Genomic DNA, 24,987 nt, shown 5'->3' on the forward strand with positions numbered 1-24,987 from the left:
CCTTTGGGGTGGGCTGTGAGTTGTGGAACTTAATTTGCGGGGGTGGATGGTGTTGTTTGTATATATACGTTATGGGAAGCATTGGCTTGAATTTAGAATTGGCTTTTTTTTTCAATAATATTTCTATTGATTTTTACATTTTATGACAAAGACAAAACAGAAAGAAATACACTGACAGCTCAGCTCAGACACGTTGCGGAAACAAAGGGCACAGATATACACACATACACAATACCTACAGTACTGTACATCTAACCATAAAAGAAAATATAAAAAAACGATCATCAACATTTAATTGTGATTATTAACGATTGAAATGATTGTGTATTTTTTTTTTTTTTGCATTGGACATTGGAAACCAAGCGTTTTGTGCACAGTCAAATGACATTGAACATTTCTGTTTTGCCTTTTAGGCTTTGTAGACAAATATTGCACAGGGAAGATATTTCTGCTATATATCTTTTAAATGTACTGTATAACATTTTTGAGCGGTGCACACCGCTCCAATGACTGGCCGCGTGCGTACGTATGTCCCTATGTATGTCTGTTTGGAGTAGGACCAGCTGTAATACCGCTGGGTGACCTACCTTCAAGTGGTGCTGTTGAGCTTCACACTGTGCACTATAACTATTACAATAGTACAGTACAGAACAACGTACAGTACAGTACAGGAACTACCACAATACAAGTATAGTCGCATCGCTCAGTTCACACGGGTGTGATTTTCAAATGGAACCGATTATAACGATGCAAGACAATTGGCGATTATCTCAAATAATTGTGATTAGGTGATGTAGTAATTGTGGCAGGCATATTTGTGGTATTAGATGTGGCCTGGCTTAATTGCAAATATAAATATTTGAGTAGTGATTCATACTAAGTAGAGAGCTTGCGTTAATGATGTTCAATATAAAACACATTGAAAGTAGTGATTGATTTTCATGGTTGTAGATCAACTATATGAATGCGGTTGTTGGCATAAAAATACATCTATACATATTTTTCCACCACTGAAAAACAAAACATTTAACAGCGCAGATTCCTTCATCGATTGAGGAAGCGAAGACCATCTCTTGAGTGTCTTAATGAAACCTATGCCTTCAGTCCTTTATATTTCCTCTGGGAAACTCTACATCTTGTAGAATAGATGGTTCTTGTATGGCCATTAAAACTATTGTTAGTGAATGTGGTCGAGTACAAGGCTTGGTGTAGAGATAAAATGGACGTATTATGAAGCTCTGCCTGCGGGGCATGTTAGTCACAAATGCAGCCTATTGGATTTATGAAACCAAATAACAGGAAAGTGGAACGCCATGGGTGTGGAGAGACATTAATGGGGAATGATGGAGTGACAATGGAAGAGGAACAGCTAAATGCATATGCAGTGCACGGGTTCAGATCAGCCGGGGGATAGAGATGGCGGTGTACAAAGAGCTGCTACTGTTAGATGTTAACCACTTTCAACCTAGCATCCCTATTTTGGGCATGCCATTACGGTCGAAAATGTTCCAAAAATGTCAAAACTTTTTTTGGAGAATAATATAGAAGATCTACAACTACTGTACCGCATGTCGCAGTGTGGCCCTTTGTGAGATTATAGATTGGCAGTTTAGTGTATAGGACTTACAGCAAGTGGTTAATTGAATGTTATTAATTAATGCTTTTCAAAGCTCAGTTTGTTTGGAATGTTGATGCTTCATCATCCTAACTTCAGTGAGATAGATGAATAATGTTTTCTACTGGCTCTATTGGAAATTGGCTTTGACAAATTCCACTGACTGAAGGGCAATGAGATGACAAATGTCTGCCATAGGTTTGCCAGCAGACAGTAAACTGTGTGTGCGTGCCAGTGTGCGTGTGCAACTGTGCGTGCTTGGATAGATAGTAAAGCAAAGGCAGAGGGTGTGGAGTGGGAAGACAGAGACCAGAAGAGAGAGAGAGAGAAAGGGAACATCAGTTAGAGAGAAGGGGAAAAAACTAGCAGCAGCCATGGCAGAACAATGTGCCAGGCACAGAAAAACCATCTATTTTTCTCCAGCAGGTCTCAGGAGATAACAAAGCAGCGGAGATAAAGCGCACTGCAAACTAGACAAAAAAAGCATAAAGGAACATATCCCGCCAAAAAGTCACACAGAAAATAACCAGCTCCTCGAGAGATAAAATTATTGACTCTCTTGTTCAACGCTGTGAACACCCAAGTTGTTACTCCCAACTTATTTCTTAATGGCTTAAACTACAACTTAAGCTAATGCCATAAATAAACAATCATATGAATAAATGTTTATGCATGCATCCATATGTATAATGTCAGGTGTGTGTGCGGGTGACACGTGTGAGTGTTTACATGTGTGTGTGTGCGCGCACTATATCACTATACAGGGACGGGCACAGTAATACATGAAAGGTTTTGACCGTCGGAGAAAAGTGCCCTCTCCGTCCTGAACTGAAATGTAGCATTTTATGTTGAAATAATTCTTCTCTTGCTCGCTGCCCCGCTACGCAAACTACGCAGCAGTTGATTTTCCCCCCAATAGTAAAAGTAGACAGTCGTTTTGAGGGGGCCTCCGATGGGCAGGCGTCTCTTCCTCCTCCCATCAGTGACGGGAGGAGCCGAGGAGGAAGCGACGGTCGTCCGTCAGAGGCCCCCGACGGACGACCGTGTATAATAAGTGTATAATAAGTGTATAATAAGTGTGTATAATAAACACACTTTGGGGATAAAGTGTGTTCTTACATGACATCCTCCATTTCACAATGTCAGCACTCTGTGAGTAATTGCTAATAATATGAACATTTTCTTCCTACATTCTGCACTGCAGGCAGCACAGTGATGATGCCCCATTGCGCCCGCAGCTGCATTGTTGTCAATTAATCTGTCTTAAAAAAGTTCTAATATTAATATAGCATAGCATATTGCCATTGGCTCTTGTTGCACAAATGTTATGTGGACAATAGCAACGTGGTCAGCACTGTTTGCAAATGTAGTAGGCTACATTTAGTCACAAAGACAAAAAATATGCTGCTGTTGAATGGGCAATACACAATCAATCAAACAAGCTGACATGGCATTCGATCATTGATGCAGTTGAGTGCGCACAGCCGCTCACAAGTCACAAACGAAACGACTAGGGATCAGGGTGCCAGCGAAGTCTATGGACTTTGTTTAGGGCACTAAAAACAGTGAGGCAACTACAGTGGGCACATGAGTCTGCTCTTTTTTTCTTTTTAAGTTAAAGCACTTTATTCCCCATCGTCGTTCCTGTTCCATTTTCTCATACCTTATCTAAATTATTATTATTGCTTTTAAGAATTATATTATTTTTCTTTGATCTATCTCATCATGGAATTAATGTCAATATCTTTCTCAATACTATAGGCCTATAGAGCGTCGCAGTCCCACAACTCTTGTCGTGACAAATCATGACAACAAACACAATATTTTGGACCAAACAAATAATTACAAAGAAAAAGAAAAGTGTTGTAACCTGCCGTTTTCTTCTTCTGTCTAATTCTTTGTTCAGCCCGAAAAAAAATGTTTGTTGTCATGATTTGTCACGACAAGAGTTGGCTTTGTCCACGGCGTAAACGTCTTTAAATAAATACTTTCTGAAAAGTCTATGAGGAAAATGAACGGGGATTTATTTTCCGGGTCTCGAGGGGCGGGACTGCGAAGCTCTATACTGTAGCTTTGTACTAATTGAGGAAATACGCATCTATCATATTTTCTGATGATCTTATCAATGTTCATATCTTGCTCAATACTGAGAGTGTAGATTTGTACTGATTGACTCAAGTATAACCTTGTGTTCCCATCCCCCGCAAAATGGTGTCTGGCACCCCTAAATAAAACCCAAATTATGTGGTGTGCACGCTCGCCGCAAGTGCCCTTTTCAAATTTCAGCCCCTGCCCCTCCAAATCCCTGTGCACGTCCCCGTCACTATAGTTAATGCAACCTTTCGAACCTGAATGCACACAACTAGAGGTAGTGATACTAGTACCGTATTCTGGTCTATAATTGTTGTAGCAAGCTGTAGCTATGTTATTGTATTTGGTCCTATATGCAGAGTTAGGGAAATACCTTTTTTTTTTTTTTATAATTATTCCTAGCAATTCCTAGATTCATTCATATATGTTTTGGTTACAACAGCAGCTGCATAGTTAGAGTTGATGTGCGTCTAACAGCATCACTTTCAGACAGAGCTAACAAGGTCAAAGCAAAGCAGATGGTCTGTAGTATTGAAAAACAGAGTAGTAGCCTCCCCTAGACAATATAGTAAGTCTAACATCGCAGACTCATTTAGGTCCAGCACACGCTCACACATACTGTATAGTACATGAGAGCCAGGTCATCTTATCTCCATGCATCCGAATCCTCGTAGAACAATTGGATTTCCACGCATGGTGGGTGTCATAAAATGCCAGATTTAGTTTAGAAGAAGGGAAGCTTGGACGTGACTCCCACAGTCCCACCCACCATCTTTTTATCTATCCGCTATCCTCCCCATAATCCAAATCCAACTTCACTCAATTAAGGCTCGGCCCTGGTACTGGCTTTTGAACTGTCTTCTTGAAGGGTGCCTGCAAGCTGTGCTCTTCTCTTGGGCTGCGGGGAGATCCTATTTGCCTGTGCTAATCCTCTTTTCTTGCCATTTCCCACTTCCTTTCCCCTCTCTGCCTGTCTGTCTTTCCTGTCCTCCCTCCTTCCCCTTTCTTCTTTCTTTATCAGTTCCAGCCCTGTTGAACATAAGCTCTTATGTGAGTGACACCTTTGCCAAAATCAGCTGGGCTGCCAGAGAGGAGCAACAACATTCGCAGCTTTATGTGGCTTATATGAATAACCGTAAGCTACTTCACCCTTCCCCTGCCTTGCTTAGCATTGATAAGGATTTTAAAAGTGGTAGCATCATGCTTAAGTGCCAGTGGGAAGGTTTTATGATAATGTTGAAATTCATGGTAACCCACATAGACATTGAAGTCTGTATGGATATATATATATATCATAGTCGTTATGGTTGCTTGCTCCACATTAAAATGTCAGTCTATAGAAATAGCTTAACTACAAATATGCGTAACTACAAACATGGAATGTCACAATTTACAAAGTAGGCGAACGTTTTAAGCTTCTCTAGCTGTTAGCATGGGTTTTAACATTCAAGGTGCACCTCTTGTGCTGTGCTGTATAGGCGAGGGTAACTGGAGGATTTCAGAAGCTGTAAACACTTCACAAAGTTTCCACATCATTGACGGGCTTGAACCTGGATCGGTGTACACAGTGCGCCTCGTGGCCATGGGGTTGCTCAGTAACACTAGCATTTTTGAAGATGTTATCCAGACCAAAGTCAAAGGTGAGAGGAGAGGTACGCCGGTCATTAGTGTGGTAGTAATCCATCAACGTCCTGCCTCCCACTGCAGTACTAGTACAGTACTATTGATGAACTGTCAATGTCTCTACGGTACCTACCATCTGTGCTTTTTGTTTGTGTCTTTCTTTCATCGTCTATGTTTGCTTCTTTACCAAGTAATAATTTGAAGAATAAGAACAGGATTAACATTTCAATCTTGATTCTTGTGATGATCTGTTTCCAGTCGAAATAAAGGTAAGTGAGATTCTTTTGGTTAAAACAAAAAGGTTTTTGTTAAAAGTCAAATCACTAGTATATTCTAATAGTAATCATCGCAAAGAGTGTTTGTTCAATAACAGGAGCTGTCTCTCCAGCGCTTTAATAAACAGAACATACATTTTCAGGTAGGTGACAAAATTTCAACCAATCAGAAGAAAGTACCGTAGCCATTTATCAGCTTAATGTTTACAGTGTTCCAGTTCCAATTTTGTCTTCTCATTTCTTTGTGTTTTCACTTACAATTTCAAATCTGTATCCTGACTGCATTCTCTGTCCTGATTGGATCAAATTGGTAGCCCGACCTGAACATGCATTTTTTGTTTAATAAAAAGCTGGAGAGACATGGAGACTCCTGTTACTGAACAAACACTCTATAGCAATGAGTACTATCACAATATAGAGCTTTTTAATTTTAACCAAAGAAAATCACTTACCCTACCTTTAATGTAGGCTACTGTATATGTGGAGTGCTTTGGGGGTAAACTGAGTCTGTATGTGATTCCTAGATGTGGCCGGTCTGCAGAGCAGCATATCGACTCAGGGCTGGTTCATCGGAACCATGTGCACCGGGGTGCTCCTCACCCTCATTGTGCTTGTCGCCTGCTTCGTGCGGAGAAACAAAGGTGGTAAATACGCAGGTACGCCACCGCCAACCCAGCGACCACCAGACATGTCTTCCATCGATCAAGGTCAGTCAGATTTTGACCAGGGTTGGGGAAGCCTCCATGTACCATTTTTCACCACAGAAAGTGAACCACTGCTCAGTTCATGAATTATTGTAGGTACATAAATGGATTTTAGATGAGGATCATCACAGCGTGATCCAATTTGAGAATTGACCAGTGGTGGAAAGTAACTAAGTACATGTACTGTACATAAGTACAATTTTGAGGTATACTGGAGTATTTCCTAATTTCAGTACTTTTAGTTCTACTCTACTACAGCTCTATACAAATATTGTGCTTTTACTCCACATTTATTTGAAAACAGAGTATTTCTATATTGCAGTATTGCTACTTTTACTTAAGTAAAACATTTGAGTACTTTTTCCACCACTGAATTTGACCATGCTGAGGGGTAATATATGCACAGTGCATTGACACGATTAACGTACAATCATTCATGACACTTTGGTTCACTTCCAGAATGAGTGAAACTGGGATGGACCCCAACCCTGCACAAGCAGCACGCGCTTGGAAATGCAACTTGCATGCATTACTGCATGTGGAATGCGCCTGCTGCATGCCAACCCATCATACCCCAATTAATTTGCTCAAAATGAACTGTCACGACCTATACATACTATTTGGCCCAGTTTTCCTCCTCGTGACTCTCATTACGCTCTGTGGCCCTTCTGTGTTCCGCTCTGTTCCTCTGATTACGTGGCTTGTCAAGCCAGACGAGTGGGAATCAGATGGCTTTGTTCCGCACCTCTCTGTCCCTCATGTGCCACGGGGGCCCTGGTTCCCCCCTCTGCCGCCCTCATGTGCCATGGGGCCCTGGTTCCCCCCTCTGCCGCCCTCATGTGCCACGGGGCCCTGGTTCCCCCCTCTGCTGCCCTCATGTGCCACGGGGCCCTGGTTCCCCCCTCTGCCGCCCTCATGTGCCACGGGGGCCTGGTTCCCGCCTCCACCGCAAGTGCCTTTGTGCTCGCTACCTCATACAGTATCACAGCCTGTCTCAGGGCTCACAAAGCTTCCTCGTGTCTCCTCACTTGCTTTTCTTTCCCTTGCACTGCTCCTTTCTTCTCATCCCCGCCGCTTCACTTCTTCGCCCGCAGTAGCTTTTGACATGAAGCACTGAATATTTCATCAGCCCCTCCTGAGAAACCCCCCCGCCCATCCAACGCTTTTCATGAAACCCCTCTTTTGTCTCCCACGCAAGCCAACTCTTATTTTATTTAAAGCATATTTACACAAGGAGCTGTTGGGTAGCACTTTGTGCAGACAAACAAAAGAGAGGCGTAGACTATGGACATGTAGAGTTCAGATGCTATTACGGCTGCTTTTGGTTTCAACTGTGACACACACATGAACACAGGTGTTGTAAAAGTTTAAATCTAATGTTTACCACACACTCACTCAGTCTCAGAATAAGCCTCGCTTTTGTTGTTATATTCCAAAGGAAATGCGTGTTGCGGTGCAGAAGTATAGAACGAAACTTTTTGATGTAGCTCCTTAGAGGGAGATGCTGTAATATTTCTACCAGCCACAGCAATACAGATCTTAAGGAATAAGGGGTGTATGACTCTGTTAAAGGGGGTGAAAGTTATATATATTTTTTATTTTGTTAAAAGATCCTGACGGGCGGCCTTCGCTGCGGGCCACTCCCCATATCTCTCTCCCCATTTCCTGTCTACCTACTGTACTATCAAAGGCATAAAAAGCCCAAAAATCTAAAAAAGTTAAAGCTCTATCCTGAAATTAATCATTGCTATAGTATAGAGTGTTTGTTCATTAACAGGGGCAGTTTCCAGTCTCTCCAGCAGCTTGTTAGTAAATTCATCCTTCATCAGATTAAATTCAGTTCCAATGTTGTCACAATTTATTGATTTATTTTTGTCATCACTTCCAATTTCAATTTTTTTGAATCCTGCATGATTTCTCTCTTCTGATGGGATACAATTGGTATCATAACCTGAGAGCTAGAGAGATATGAGACTTAAATAAACAATGATTATCATAACCTGAGAGCTAGAGAGATAGGAGACTGTTAATAAACAATGATTATCATAACCTGAGAGCTAGAGAGATAGGAGACTCCTGTTAATAAACAATGATTATCACAATATAGGAGGAAACTAACACTTTTACCCCCCTTTAATGTAACCCCCCCCCCCCCCCCCCCCCATTGAGTACTTACAATAGTTATTTCAATTAGTATGATTTTAGAAAAGTAGTAGTAAAATCAGGAATATACATCACAAACTTTGAAATTGGTGGGTTTTCATTATAATGATCATTTGAATTGGAACTGCTATTCATTTGTGGCACGACAAGTAAACTAACCATTGTGCATTGAAGCACTGGCACTTTATTTCCCCTTTCTACGCTTTACCTCCTCTGCAGTGAAGGAGAAGGAGGCTCTGCACCCTGACGAGGAGTCTCCGGGTATGAATGATGACACCTTCTGTGAATACAGGTGAGACATACTGTACACTTGCTCCTCAAGGACAAGCTGGCATGCCAAAGTGTGATGAAAATAACACATTGCATGGTTCGGTTGATGGTTGGTTTTCCGGCGATAAATTGCGTAGCTTAAAGCTATTTTGTTTTACATGACTAAATTAAGTTTAACAACCATATGTTAATGTTTCACGACGTATACAGTAGGGTTATTTGTTACAGTATAATGCTGTTCATTCATGTATTTGTTTTTGTTCCAAAAGCAAGCCTTGCATGACTGCACTTTGCGAGGACGGGCCCACAAGCCAGTTTTCTGAACTCTTAATGGGCTAGGTAAACATATACGATCGCCTTAACAGTTAAGTCTGTTTGTTCCTCCTTAGTTGTGATACCTTGTATTTACTTAGATGCTGTTCCGCTTTGTTCCTCCTTTAGTTGTGTTTGATTCTTAATATATACTGTATTTACTTTAGATCAGATTATTATGTCTGCGTCCAAGTGTGTGTATTCAAATGAGAATCTGTCAGCTCCTGCCTGCAAGCATGTGTATGTGACATGTGTGTATGTGTGCGCACACATGCCCATGAGTCTTTAAACATAGCCATGGCTATGTCTAAAGAACTGACTTTTTTGCAGCCTGTCTGTGTATGTGATGTGATGTGATTATAGTGGACAGTTGTAGGCTCCCTAAAAAGCACACACATCTAAACTGACAGTCACCGTTGCTTATAAACCTTCCTTTGCATACACATACATCCCTGTATAACATGGATGGAACATAATTCCCATAATATAACTATTGAATTGGTCCAATAACCAAGTTAAAATAAAGAGCCTACTACCGTATTTAAAAAATATATATATAGCAAACTATTAAAATAACAAATTTGTGAGAGTCACCTACTGTATATTAATTATAATTATACAAAAATACCAATTGATTGATTCTGTCTGTGTTTCCAGGAGTGGTAGAAAGTAACTAAGTACATGATATTTGTACTTTATTTGAGTATTTCCTATTTCCAATACTTTTACTTCTACGGCCACTACACATCTCAGAGGCAAATATTGTACTTTTACTCCACTACATTTAGTGACTATAGTTACTATAGCTCACAATGCGACGCATTGTGAGTTTGTAGATCTGCAAAAGATGTTTAGACATTTGAAAACTTGCATAATTAGTTCTTTATACTTTTGGTACTTAAAGTACATTTTGATACCAATACTTTTACTCAAGTACATTTTGAATTCTGCTGTATTAATACTTTTACTTAAGTAAAAGATGTGAGTACTTTTTCCACATCTCGCAAACCGCTGGATCGTTTAACACCACATTTCTTGTGCAAGTATACTACCTCCACTCATTTTTTGAAACTTATTTTTTAAATATTTAACTTTTGTTTTATATTGGAGATCAATCGGGTTCTGCTCAGGCTGAAATGTTGCCCAAATATTTTTTTGAGCTTCTTGCACTTACTGTGTGTTTCTGTTTTATCTATCAAGGTTACTTACCAGCATCTCTCATTTGAGACAAATTTGAAGGCAGGAAGTTAACTTAAAATGAATGGTCACACGTTAAAGGAGAATTTCAGACTAGAAGGCTTTCTTACCTTTATTTGTAGTTGTTACGTCCCCACCAAAGAGGTCCAGGTCCAAGTGCATTATTGGCTATTTCCCCAAAGGCCTCATTGAATTGCATTGAATTGCATTGAATTGAATGGGGCTATGGGGTGTTGTGCTAATTCGCTTATTTTCATCGCTCAAAAATCATTTTTGGTATATACTGTATCCTCTCTTCATAATGTAAATAGTATCCCAAGCGGCACACTTTACTACATATTTTGATGGAAATAAGCGAATTAGCACAAAAACCCAACCCCCATTGAGGGCTTATGGTAGGGGAAATAGCCAATAATGCACTTTTGCACAAAATAACGGTAAGAAAGCCTTCTAGTATGGAATTCTCCTTTAACTGTTTGAGTCAATATGGTGTCACGATGGTGCTCCAAGTGTTATTGTAATACCAATGTATGTAAATATCCCAGCTAGCAGCCCCTAGAGGCCGCCCTGCTCGGAGAAGTGACTTACGGTATATTAATTGGAATGCCTTCTTTCTTTGGTTCTCCAGCTCAGTGAGAGAGTCGCATACTGCTCCTCAGAATCTGAATCAGCTACAGTATTGTCACATCACAGTAAAAAAGTGGTTGAAATTTACCGACGGAATGAAGGTTAGCCTATAGGATATATATATATATGATCATCTATACAGTCGACAGACAGACAGATAGACAGCAGTGCTGTGAGCAGTGTGCTCTCATTGACTGTAATACAGGCCTTATCGGGGCGCAGTCGCAACCCAGTTCATACTGTATGATATCCAGTCAGCGACAGAGTCAAATGTCAAACGTTCTAGATGTTCAGAAATGGTCGGGGAGGCGTCGGCGAGCTTTTATCGCTGCTGGATCTTGTCGCAGCTCCTTTCACACACAGCGAGCAAAACCTCGCCGATCAAAGACCCATTTTACGTCAGATCGGGGGTTTTGTCGGCGAGCGCCAAAAATGCTTCCCGACAGCATAATCGAAGCAAATATCGAGCAGTGTGTACGAGCCATAACACACATACATGAACAGCAAAAGTTTTATACTTAAACAACAATTGTGCTTTTAAAGTGGAAAGGTTGGCCTGAGGATGGCACTAGAGAAATGGTCTTGGGGTCACTTCAGTTAAATGACTACTTTGCCTAGGGTCACCTACCCAGTACACTCTTTCATACATTTGATGTTTGTCTTTGCTTCAATGCTTAGGATCAAACCGACACTAAAATATAGTAGACATAAGACCTTTGTGAATGAGGCCAACCTATAGCAATCAGAACTGTGGAGAAACTACTTGCTGAGCTAAACAATGATACATCAGCCAGTATGGATAACCTGGATGGACGTTAATTAAAGTTGTTTCGAATATAATTTCACTGGATTATATTTTCAATGAGACTGAAGGAGGAGTTATTCCCCCAGGTTTGGAAATCTGTCAAGGTTGCAATAGTTCCCCAAAACAAATGAGAGATTTTCTCAGCTGCCAATAACAGATTCGTTAGTATTCTTCCAGTGTTGAGCAAGCTAATGGAAAAAGTTGTTCTTGAACAGATACTAAACTATTTTTCACTTCATGAATTAAACAGCATGCCTATAAGGCAGATCACTCTACATGCACCTCGCTCACAGAGATGACTGACAATGGTTATCTTATACTGACAGTAAAAAGTTGGTCTGTGCTACTTAACTTTGGTGCAGTCTGATACTCTTATAACATGGACGGATAGGCTAATGAACAGCTATCATGGGCGAAACATACTGTATAGAAAATATTGTTAAAGCTGGAAGGCCATAATTTCTCCCCCCCTAAAACATGATTATCAGGTACTATGATTATACTATGTAGTAGAAAGATGTTAAAAGTGTTAAAAAAAACACCCACCAGTTCATTAAGGGCGCGTTCGGAAATACCGCACCGGAGCGCACTCGCCTATTAGTTTGCATTGCATAGTGCTCTATTTCCGAACGCGACCTACGTATGCCTGGTTTTCAGGTGGGTGGTGATCCACCTGAACTGAAGTCGCACCCACAGCTGTTGCTGTATGATAAAGGGGGAGGGGTTAGGGGAGAGTAATGCTAAAGACACATACAAAACAGAAAAAGTACAAAAATCACATCTTTAAGAAAACAGGTAGAGTAATATCATGCATCAGAAGATGTTCCTCTTTTTTTTATCCCTGCCTCTAGAGTGCTAGTGGCACAGACAATAGTTCTATGTCACCTTGATTGCTGCTCGACAGTCTGGTCAGGTGCAGCCAAAATGATCTGTCTATAAGCTCCAAATAGCTCACAATAAAGCTGCAAGGCTCGCGAGTCGCACTGCCCTATCCGTTACGCGAGGTAGACAACAGAGAATGCATGGCAGTCTCTCATTGCTCAGAGCAGTGGTGTAAAGTAACATTTACTTAAGTACAATTCTGAGGTACAACACAATCAGCGCCGGGATTTCTTTCAAAATAACAGCTCGGGATGCCGCGCAGATATGGCCGCTTTTACTCTGTAAGCCCCCTTCTTCCGTTCTGGACAAAAAACGGGAGAAATATTTTATATTTCCAATACCGTTACTTCTACTCCACTACACCTCAGACCCCAAATATTGTACAGTGTGAGCTTGTAGATCTGCGATTTTGGTACTTCGTTTTGATACCAATACTTTTGTACTTTTACTGACGTAGTTTTTGAATTCCGGATTTGTAACGGAGTATTTCTACATTGCAATATTTATACTTTTACTTAACTTTCAGCGCCACCTGGTGGTCACCAGTTTAGGCTTTGAGTGCCAATTCTCCCATTATAAAGAAAGAAAGAATTTGTAATTCTATTATGCATGTAATGTGCATGTCATCACCTGTACACCAGATTAGAGGAATTTTCAAAAAAGTTTTTTTTTTAATTCCCAAGGGAAGACGTCTTGTCGTCCGTGGCATCCGGTACTTAATTGGCAATTAGACGTCTCGACGTTTATGGCGACCAAACAGTTTACTTAAGTAAAACATATGAGTACTTTTTCCACCACTGGCTCAGAGTAGACTAGAAGTTGACTTACAATTCAAAGGGTTGCCTTAGGAATATCTGTTATACCTGGGCCCTCATCAAACCCTGTACATTCAAGACACTGCCCCCGCTGCCACCCTTAGATCTCCATGGAGCTGACCTATTCTGACATTCCATATACTGTATGTTGTTCTGACCTCATCACACCCTGTACACTCAAGACACGCTCCATTTAGGGCGACGTCAGGCTTCTCGGCCTCAGGCTTCTTACTGGTAGTAAACAACCAAATAACAATCTGTCAGTGAGAGATTGAAATAGTCACACTACCAGGAAGGCTAAATGTTATATACAGTGATTAACCATTTTTAAACCCTACAGTATTTGTTCATCAAAAAAGAAAACAACGCATCTACAAGATCACAATGCATCACAGCGCGCCACATTGTGAGCTTGAAACAATACTCATAAGCCAGAAGTAGATCGATCTCATGTACTATAGAAATAATACATAACATTGTTTTTCCATTGTTGAGCAGCTCTGGTGACAGTTTAGAGAAATTGACGGAATCCTCTTTAACATTATACTTCCACAGCAACTGCCTAACAATGAAGCACTTGTTTGTCCAGACATGCAGCAAGAATCACCCTGAAATAGCCCATTCTGTCTGCTTTCCCATCATCCTCTTATTCCGAGCATTAATATTAATCCAATTTCTTGGGTTGCAAGGCTATAATTCTGTTTGCACAGGAAAATGTCTCGTGCTTGAAACATCCACCAGACCTAATCAAAAGTGGTTACAGTAATAGGCCTACAACTAACACAAGCAATACTAGTAATAAACTTAATATAGAGGGTATGTGCGTGACATCATCATCATTACCCGGAAGTTATGCATGAACGCCTACTGAGTGGCAAAAAACGACTTTCTGACCATGACAGCCCATACTGTACATCCAAACAGAAATCCATTCTGATTGTATATTATACAACGTTAAACTCACTTTGCCACTCACTTTGTCACTCGATTTGCTTTATGCATGCAATACCTATATTATAGCGAAAGGATTACGCTAGAAAGTTCTCCACAAATAGGTGTAACAGACTGTAAATAAATGTGTGTCGGTTTCTTTTGTGTGTGAACAGTATTTATTTAAGTATATTTACGGAAGTAACGTGAGTTTTAGGGGCTCCAGTTCGATTCCTGGCTGGCAGGACTCATTTTGTTGCTGTTGGGTGGAAATCTCAAAAACCTTGTGTAAAAATAGTGAAATCTACAAACTCAACTCAAGTAGGGAAGTCATTTCCGAAAAATATAACAAATTTAAACATGTAAATTCAAGGTTTCCGCTTGTACTCTGTGCCCTGTGTTTCCTGTCTCTGCCAAATAAAGCCTTAAAATGCCCCCCCAAAATAACGTAATAATGCAGTAGGTGAACATTTGGCTAACGCATAGAACATTCGGTGAAATTGGCAGACGTAGTCGCATTGTGAACTTGTAGATCGGATATTTTTGGTGAGGAAACTGTGAAAAGAAAATGGGAGGGGACAAATATAGAGCCCTGGTGAACCTCTGTTCAATGAAGAAGAATGCAAGCTTTAGACTCTAGTGTCTCTGTGGGGCTTAACATAGATGTAGAAGACATACATGTAGCGTGATATATTCATTCTCAGAGCACAGACTAAATTGTGACACTATACTGCTAGTCATTGTAGAGGTGCCCTTTCATACATTTATCCTGCAATTACATGAATATTAATCGCGCAACTACAGTATCTTGCACTAGCGCCGCACATAGAACATTATTACACTTTAAATCTCAGCTCTGTCTCCGTCTGACTTACATTAGTAATTCAGTTTGTTCTTGGATGTTTTAGTGTACTGTAAATCAAATGAAGAATTATAAATTATGTTTAAACCATGAATTTTCAGACTGGCTGAAACAGGAAGAAAAGGAGCAGTCCAGCCTCTGTCCGTGTAGGATATCAGAGACTGTGTTCAAAGTGGAGAAAGAACATCCGCACACTAGTTTGTAAAGCTCAGAGACTTACTTTATTTAGAGGCAACAAATTGCAACGTTTCGACCTAATAGGTCTTCATCAGGCAAATCATGAGGCTGTGTTATCTCAGATCTGTATTGTCCCCCCCCAGGGTGACTTTCCCTCTAGCTTTACTGCAGGGTTCCCAACACAATTCACACCAAGGGCCCCCAAATAGCCATAGCAAAAAGCCGATCGACAGACAAGGTCACACTTAACGTATCACAGTTTGTAAACTGCCTATTTTTGCCATTTCCAGAAAATATATAAATTGAAGTTTGAAAATGACGAAAATTGGGTTGCCAGGTTAAAAGTCATTAAACTTGCACAATAATGTTATGAATTGAAATTAGATAGATATTTTGAGGATTACCTTCTGCGACCCTATAGCTGCTTCTCTCTTGGCAAGTGATTAAATTCAGTAAACTTCATATCGTTATTTCCTCATAGAGAATGTGTGCAGGCAGTGTCTATGATAGAAACATAGCAAATCACCACACTTTATACCATGCAGTTAAACAAACAGATGAAAGGTAGTTGAAGAAAGTTTCTCATCAGTCCAATATACAAAGTTCTCATACGCACATGAGCTATCATTTCTTGTGCAAGTTAAGCAATCTAAATGCAGTGCGGATAAATGGGCCCTTTGCTTTTTTACTGTTGAGTTCAGGCACTATAAAATGATGCCCGGAGGCCATTGTCTCAAACTGCCCTCTAAGGCGAGGACCATGACACTGAGGAATATTCTCAATTAATTTCCCTGCTTTACTTTAATTTTTTATTTCCTCCTAACTTTAAATTTTATTTTAGTGGGTTTAGAGAGATGACACAAGTTGAATTTTCTCTGGGACACTTAAAATAATAGCATAAATTTCCAGGTGGTGCCGGTAGTAAAAAGCTAAAAAAAATAACTCTTTGCCTCTTTAGCTGGCCATTTTCCGTGCAGCAGTCCCAAAATGGAGCCAGCACGGGTCAAAGCCAAGACAAATGTAATTACCTCCTGCCCAGTGATGCGTCTCCCTCACTCGCATCCTTCGCTCAACTGAGGGAGAGCCTACTGCACCAGCTTAGAGCGAGAGCAGTTGTGGCTGAGGCTGCCTGAGACACACATGGGTTCTGATCAAGGCCTCAAATGCGCTGGGTCTCTACTCTCTAAAGCACTCAGCCTCCGTTTTATCACTGCATTCCAAGTCACACACACAGTAGCAGGGTCTTGGGGGGGCGGTGTGTGTGTGTGTGTGTGTGGGGGGGGGGGGCATTCAACCATTGTGGCATTCAGCGGCACTAAGATAAGGACCACTTATCTCTGTCGCTCTAGGGTCGTCACTCGTCAGAGAGAAAGAGTTTGATAACGCTGGAAATGGGGACCGTATGTGGCTTGCATGGCAAAGAGCTTCTATGAAATCGGGGCGATAATATCGGTTATTAAAAGGAAATCCACCAGAAGAGCCAGATGCCATGATGTATGAGTTCTAAAACTGTATCGCTGTGCTGGAAATCCTATCTAAAAATGTGGCGGTCATATATGACACATCGATCACCTGTGCTAAGTTTCTAACCTATGCTGTGAAACGCTCTATCACACACACACACACACACACACACACACACACACACACACACACACACACACCCCTCCCCGCACACACACACACACACACCCCCCCCTCCTCCCCACGCCCACGCCACACACACACACACACACACACACACACACACACACACACACACACACACACACACACACACACACACACACACAGAGTATGTTTTGAATATTAAACTTAGGAGGGGAAAGAAGCGAATTATCAACCGTGGTCAAGGTTGGCTATTAGAAAGGGAGGACGAAGGGGGAGGGGTCCGTGGTGTTTTGAGGTGACCCTGCATCTTGTACCGAGACGACACCTGTGCGCTGGCCGGGTGCCCAGTCTTAAATTGGCATCTAATCTCCCTGGCCCCGTGTGTGGGGCCTCTTGGGGATACTGGTAACGACAGGCTGTTTGTCTGGGATTGCATACGGCTCCCCTCGCTCTCCCTTCTCTCTCTCTCTCTCTTCCTCCATTCCTCTTCCTCGATCTCTCTCTCTCTCTCCCAGGCTCTCGTGGCGCCCCCACCTCCAACACCCCCTCTTCTCTCACGGTTCGGAATGAGCTGCACTCAGGCAATTTCCATCGCTAGCTCTAAAGAGATTTGAAATTGCCTTCAGTCCTAAAGCCTTGGCAATTAGCAATTAGTGAAGTGATTGTAGCAAGCCACCCCCGCCTCCCTTTTGCTCCTGTCCCCTGCTGTGAGGCCACTGTGAATCCATTTCCAGCTAGCACTCATAGTGATGTATTGGAGCCGTGTACACGGGTATCTGTAGGAGCAGCCGAGCATTTAATAGTGTCTTTGAGTTCATGCATTTAAGTGTTTGTGTGCAAGTTTATTTCTGTGTTTATTTCTATGTGTTTTGATAAGTTTGCCGATTTGTGTGCGTGTGCGCATGTGTGGCCATTCACCGCAGTATGTACAGTACAATATGTGTAATTTGCCGGCTGCTGCTATGTGCTTATGGACATCTGCCTGCTGCGCTGTACAATATGTTTGTGTTTGCCTCTGTACCACTCAGCACTCATCCATCCCCAATCCCTCTCTTGTTGTTGGATGGCAGTGACAGTGACGAGAAGCCACTGAAGGGGGGCAGTTTGTGTTCCCTGAATGGCACCAACGTGGGAGGGGACAGCATCAGTAGAGACAGCCTGGTGGACTACACCGACGGGGGAGGAGAATTCAATGAGGACGGCTCATTTATCGGAGAATATTCCGGATGCAAGCACAGAGGCTCTTTGGGCGAGGCCAATGGACTCGGCCCAGTGACTGCATAAAAGAAGCAGCAAGAGTAGTTACAGACATTATTAATTACCCGATATTAGAGTTGGATGAATGAAATTGTCTCAAATATACGCAGAAGCCAGCCTGCCCTACCGGTGTGTCAAGAGGCACACAAAGCAAATAATTAAATTTGATTTCAGGTTCCATTTTGCCCAAGGGCATGCATGCATGGACTAATGCATCCACAATGGACTTCACTGAGGGAGCAGTGGGAGGCAGTGTGTATGAGAGAATGAATGGTATCATTTGAGAGATGCATGATTCTAATAAGTAGTGTTTTCTACCGATCAGTCACAAGGCCCCACAATGCAAATTGATTTTGTACCTCGACACAATGTGATGGATTTTAGAATGACCTTTAGTACTAGGCTACTACAAAAAAAGGAAAAAAAATGAACTTGCCACCGTTCCAGTATGTAGTTACCGATATACGTTTTACAGTGGATGAAAAACAAATACACTATACGTGCAAGGCATTTCCTTGTCTTTGCACCCTTGCTGATATATAAAGGTTATAAATCAATGCAATTACGCTGCATTTCATTAACACATGGTATATTAAAGTTGTATAAATCATGAAAAGGAATCAATTTTCACACTGTGTGTGTGTGCCACACACACAGGCATAATCATAGTGTGTGCCTACTTTTGTATAATTTCTGTATATACTGTATGTAAAGTAGATAATTGTTTTGATGTTTGTATGGACCAGTTTGAATGTTGTCCTGTTTTATGATGACTGTTAATGTCTCATGTGATTTTGCATCATGATGTCCAAGATATTAAAACACATTTGGATATATTGAAATTGTTTATATCACAAACTCTCCGGCGGTGATGTTATTGTGGGATTGTTAAAGCAAAAGTTTATATTCCCAATTAAAAAGGTGGGGAAATATTTATCTTGGAATACCCAGTCATCTCACAAAAACACAAAATAATTGAGTAGGGTACGAGACTGCTTTAGTGGAATGCGAAGAGTTCTTTAACCAAACGGAGAACAAGTCGATTATCTCCCATCTTTGTTTGCTGGGATTTCTGTCTCATCAAAGGTGCTATATTTTCCCTTCAGTAAGTGCATGGGAGAGGGGCGAATGCTTTGGGTGGGATAATTGGAGCCGGGGGACTAGTACAGTAAAGAGATTGAGCGCAATGTTGACTATACTAAACTTTCTACCATATGAGCATTTCAGTTCGTTTGGTTTTGAAGTGGAACTATTTTTGGTCAGCCTTTTCTTTTCTTTCTTCGTGCACTATGCACTATAGTTAATTTCTGTATTCTGAGACCTACAGTATTTATGACTGTAGACCATGGATTTTCAACTGATTGTGAACCAGGGACCACCACCCTGACTTAGAATCAACCTGGGGACCACTGTAGCATTGGGTGGGGAATCTGGGGATATGGGCTAAGATTAATGCTTTTGTAACACTTGCTGCATCCCGTGTGTAATATACATTCCACTGTTTCTCAAGCAATGGTCCATTGACTACTAATAATTTCCTAATGATAATAATGACTCAACCAGACAATCCGCTGCACTTCCCCCTCACTTGAGATTCTAACTCCTTTTTTCTGTTGAATTTCTTGACCTCCAATTTGGTCAGGGACCACATGCAATACTTCCAGGGACCACCTGTTGAAAATCCCTGCTGTAGACCACACATCCTCTTGTTTCATCAGAAAACTACAATTTGTTGTACTAGACAAAAAAAATGGTTCTCTTTGGTGGACATTGGACTGTACACATACTGTAGCAGCCTTTAACATAAAAAAAGGTTGTACTTCCCACTAAAACCCATCCAATATGCAGTTAAATAGGCCCGGTTTAAGTAGAATTGTTGAATAGGTCAAATCTGAACTTTATTTGCGTTTATTCTTTATTTATTTTCCCCAGATGAATATTTTATCACTGTGCATTATGCATGCATGACTTCGCCGCATGCGTAGCAGAGATAACAGCAAAAATATTTGGAGCCTTCACAATATATTTGACCTTTGCGAGTATTGGGTTTAATTCTGCCATGTTTATAGCATCTGAGCATATACTGTATAGCGTTGTGCTTAATTCACCAGCAAAATATGCTGTGGAAACTGCAGTTAAGAGCCTTCATGGGAATTTTGCTTACGAGGCATTCCTACCTGCATATCCTTTGAGTTGAAGGATAGCTTGACTTTGCTCGCGCTGAACTCAGCTTGCCAGATTTGACCACACTGTAAAATCCCGAGTGTTCATCTAATTCTAATTAAGAGTGTATCAAATTGACCTGTACGTAAGAGTTAATTTGGTTCCATTTGTTCACGCTCATAGATACATGAACACCAAAGATTTTACTGTGTACTGTATGTGTGTGTCATAATGGAGCGGTCACCGAATGATCTCGCTTGCTTTATTATATTGAAAAAGATATCATTAAATAAAAATACACTGAAAATGGACTAACAAGCATAGCAAGACAAAAAAATAATAATTACCGAATCCTTCCGGAAATCTCACAGGGATGTTGAGTGATTCACTATAGGCTTCTCAGCAGGGAGCTGGACAAATGGTAAGAGTATATGGTCAGATTTTTTTTTAAATAAAACTAAATAAAAAACAAGTCAAACAGCTTATAAATAGGACTATGACAAATTGCTTTAGTTTCCAAACTCCCACTTAAAAGCCAAGCAGGCCCTGAGGTGAAAGCTTCACGAGTCAGGCTTTTGACAAGATCCTTTTAATATATTAATTCACAAATGCACTTAGCTGTTAAATGCTGACATACACTTAACACTTCATCCCTCTTTGCAAATAATGTACTGCAGCTTTGTGTTTAGACTGGGAAACGTCTTCAATTAAAATGAGAATGAAAGGACATCCGCCTGGTCTAGGTATGGTTACACTGTATTCAGTCACTAGACCCCATTTACACTGGCAGCCAAATCTTGCCTGAATCCGTGCCACATCCAGATTGGAATCTAAGGCCTGATTTACACTGGCAGCCAAATCTAGCCTGAATGTAGCCTGAATCAGATCTGTCACACTTCAAGATAGGAATCCGATTTGCTTAATAAGTCTAAATGCAGAAAGGTCACATGGAATAAACAAATTCAAATGTGACTTGAGTCACATCCAGAGGTGGTTTCAAATCTGATTTACTGTAAATCCGATCTGAGGAGACCTGTCTCAGTCTGAATGCAAGGACCAGATGAAGTGACCTGAGTCACATATCAAACTATCCAAAACGTCACTTGCAGCACGACCCGAGCGCTACTGACGTGACGTCAATACAGAGCGTGAGTATTTTCATTTAAGTAAACTAACAAGAGAGAGAGAGAGAAAAACAACCAAATGAGAGCAAAAGAAAGAAAACAAGCGAGAGGACAGAAAAGAGAAAACAACAGTGCAACACACGTTTGTTTTATAGGGGCGGCGGTGGCTCAGGGGCGGCGGTGGCTGGATGGAAACCGCAAGGTTGCTAGTTCGAACCCGGGTTCCCCCAGAGTTACTGTCGAAGTGTCCTTGAGCAAGACACTGAACCCCTAATTGCTCCTGATGTGCTGGTTGGTGCCTTGCATGGTTTCCGCCGCCATCGGTGTATGAATGTGTGTGAAATGTGAATGGAATGCACAATCTATGTAAAGCACCTTGGGTAAAGGCTCTATATAAATGCACCATTTTACAATTTAGGAATAATGTCACTTCATTATGTCAGCACTACAGCGGATGCCGGACAGACTGTGTAATCCACTACCAACAAAAGTCCTGGCGTCACTCGCTCATGCCCTGGGCTGGGTCGCAGAAGTTTCATTTTTAAATAGTCTCATATAAGAATTGTCAAAAAATAAATAAACTGTCTCAGCGATATTGTTGGGGATGTGGCTCTGTATCGTTACAACAGTCAGTCAGTCATATTTGATAAAGTCTGTTTCTAGCGAAAATGTTAATAATTTGGCGGCTGTAACATTAGCGTTTTCAGTTGATTCTTATCCATATGTAGTAGAGGACCTGGCTAAGATATGTATGCACTATGTATGCAACAGTTGAGAATATCTCAACTGTTCTTGGCTAATATGACCGCCGCGAACAACTTGGGAACTATGACTAATTCTCTATCCGGGACGAAATACCCAGAAATGTCCACACCCTATTAAAAATGACCACTAGTTGAAACATGGCTCTAACTTCTAAACCGTTGGAGTTACAGATTTTCTACAATTAGATTTGTCTGTTTAGTATGGGCAGTCAATGGCAAATTGCGGCTAGTTTACACCCTGCCATTAACTTGTGGTCTACTCAGTATTCAAACATGAGTATTCTGAACATTTTGAGCATCACAGAAAATCTGTAGCTCCAACGGTTTAGAAGTTAGAGCCATGTTTCAACTAGAGGTCATTTTAAATAGGGTGTGGTCATTTTCAGGTATTTCGTCCCGGATAGAGAATTAGTCATAGTTCCCAAGTTGTTCGCGGCAGTCATATTAGCCAAGAAGAGTTGAGATATTCTCTGCTAAAGTGCATACATATCTTAGCCAGGTCCTAAACTAATGAGTCAAACCGCTGCGATCATTTGTTTTGTTTTTGTAAAGTTCAACTCTGTTCCACTCCAAAGGACATAAAATGATGCAACTCCAATTTCCAACTCAATCCAATCCAATTTAAATTTCCAACTTTTTTATGCTGTGTTGGCTTCATTGGTGGTTGGCTGGTCTTTTATCAGTTAGGTTGAAAACCTTTGAAAACAAAGAAACAAGGTTTAACAACAATGCCAAACAATCAAATTATAATCTTTTAAACAATAGGTTCTCTTTTTAACCATTCTTGATTTTAAACAATAAATATCTTTTTAAATAATCAAAGGGGGGGAGGCGGCTAAATGCAAACCGGGTAGGATGTGAAATGACAATGACACTCCTCCTGGCATGTCACTTGGGGAGGATCGAGGCACACTGGAGGATGCCTCCGTACAATCTAAACGTCTCAAAATGTACAGAAACAAGGCCGTTTATGAGGATATATTGCTCGCGAAATGGTAGAGAATGGCTACACGCAGTCCTATCTGCAATGTCCTATCTGCAATGTCAGATTGTTGTTGGTTACCACGGTAACCAAGGCAGATATGTCGATGCAGCCTCACACAGGGCGGCTTTGGGTTGAGTTGTTAAAATCAGTCTGAATGCACAGATCTGGTCACTTGCAAACAGTAGTGTGAATGACCGGATCGGATCGGATCGGATCTGAATCGGATTTGAGAAAAATATCGCATTTGAATCGGATTTGACTTGATGTGACAACAGCCTAAAGCCGGCCTTATTTAAACAAATCAGATTCCAATCTGCTTATGGCACAGATCTGATACAGGCTGGATGTGGCTGCCAGTCTGAACACACAGATCGTATCTGGTCACTTCCAAACAGCAGTGTGAAAGGTCGGGCTAAATGTCATTTGAATCAGATTTGACTGGATGTGACTGCAGTCTAAATAAGGCCCTTAGAAGAACATTAAAACTGATGATTTTCAACATGCATTGTAGCCATAATAAAACAAGACTTGGGATAGTGCAGTCGCCAGTTGGGAAGCACTCCATGCCTTGTGGCTAGATAAAGGTCATTTAAAGAGATAATCCGCACATTGTAGGGGATTACGCCCCTTATCCCTTTTAGAATTGCTTTCTTGCCGGAACGCTGAAACCACTAAACAACAACAAAAGATTATTCTAGTCAAAGCGCCTTGCAACAGCCTATAGGCTACAGTGTCACACAGGAGGCTTTTCTTTTCGCCACTAAATCCATTTTGACATGTACTAGTGGCCCTTTCAAAAGCCATAATAGCCCTATTTTGTAAGGAGTACAGGTTTGAACATTAGCATTCCAATGCAAGTCTTTCTGGATCCATAAGCTGCAATATAAAGTCACAGACGCAGGTCATCATAAGGAGTTTTGCACTTGATATAGTGTGCACATACACACGCACATGCAGTGATCTTTAAGCTCAAATGGGATCACTCGCTTTCAGTCGATTTGATGAGAACTGATATTTAGGCTAAGTACCCTGGAAATTGCCTTGTGGGAGGAAATCGATAGGATGCTCACACATGCCAAGGGGTCTGCCCAATGCCTGTGGGCTAAAACAACCACTAATCGTTGCATCATTCCTTAAAGGGGCCTGAGGTATTTCGAGGACAGGACACTGTACAAAACTGTAGTAGGCTGCAAAGACAGTTTGAGGTATATTTCCCGTCGTGGTGCTATTGATTATTTCAGGCAGTAGATGGCATGCTGGAATGTCAGAGAACTGTCATCAATATGTCCATATACGGACATCTTATTTTCATCATAATGCCCAATTACTGAATGTCATGTCTCCAGATTTTCTTCAGTCATCAACACTGATTTACTACGACACTATGTAATTGGCACATTAGGAGCACACTCAAACGTTGTGTACCGGTACATTTGGTTCCATTTGGTTCCATTTGTACACTCTAATCCAAGAATGTCCACCACGAGCCACAACATGGCGATGACTCCTGGAACTATTTATATATGTATCTTTGTCTTAAGCATTGTGCACTATGTGCAATTTAAAAACATTACATGAAGGGAATTTGAATGAATGAATAAATGAAAATGTAATTTTTTTTAAACAACTGACATTACAGTCCTTCCTGTTCATATTACATCTTGCCTTATACACAACATAAATAAATAAATAATTATACGTACAGTATTTGAACAAAAGGAAAACAAAAAGACGA

General features: G+C 41.1%; 1 protein-coding gene across 4 annotated transcripts in view; it reads left to right on the forward strand.

Moving 5' to 3' along the window:
• Positions 1-19,043, forward strand: part of LOC308315198 (neural cell adhesion molecule L1-like protein) — a 63,210-nt gene extending 44,167 nt beyond the window's left edge. For 3 of the 4 annotated variants that reach the window (XM_080763056.1, XM_080763055.1, XM_080763054.1), the window contains exons 23-25: positions 6,129-6,311; positions 8,691-8,763; positions 18,030-19,043. In XM_080763056.1, the coding sequence (XP_080619182.1) occupies positions 6,129-6,311; positions 8,691-8,763; positions 18,030-18,243 (470 nt within the window). In that variant the 3' untranslated portion in view covers positions 18,244-19,043. The remainder of the gene's footprint in view (positions 1-6,128; positions 6,312-8,690; positions 8,764-18,029) is intronic. The other variant, XM_080763057.1, reaches the window with a different exon arrangement.
• The last annotated feature ends 5,944 nt before the right edge of the window (positions 19,044-24,987 follow it).

The sequence above is a fragment of the Protomyctophum bolini genome, assembly GCF_963924005.1.
Source record: "Protomyctophum bolini genome assembly, chromosome: 5".
NCBI classification, from domain to species: Eukaryota; Metazoa; Chordata; class Actinopteri; order Myctophiformes; family Myctophidae; genus Protomyctophum; species Protomyctophum bolini.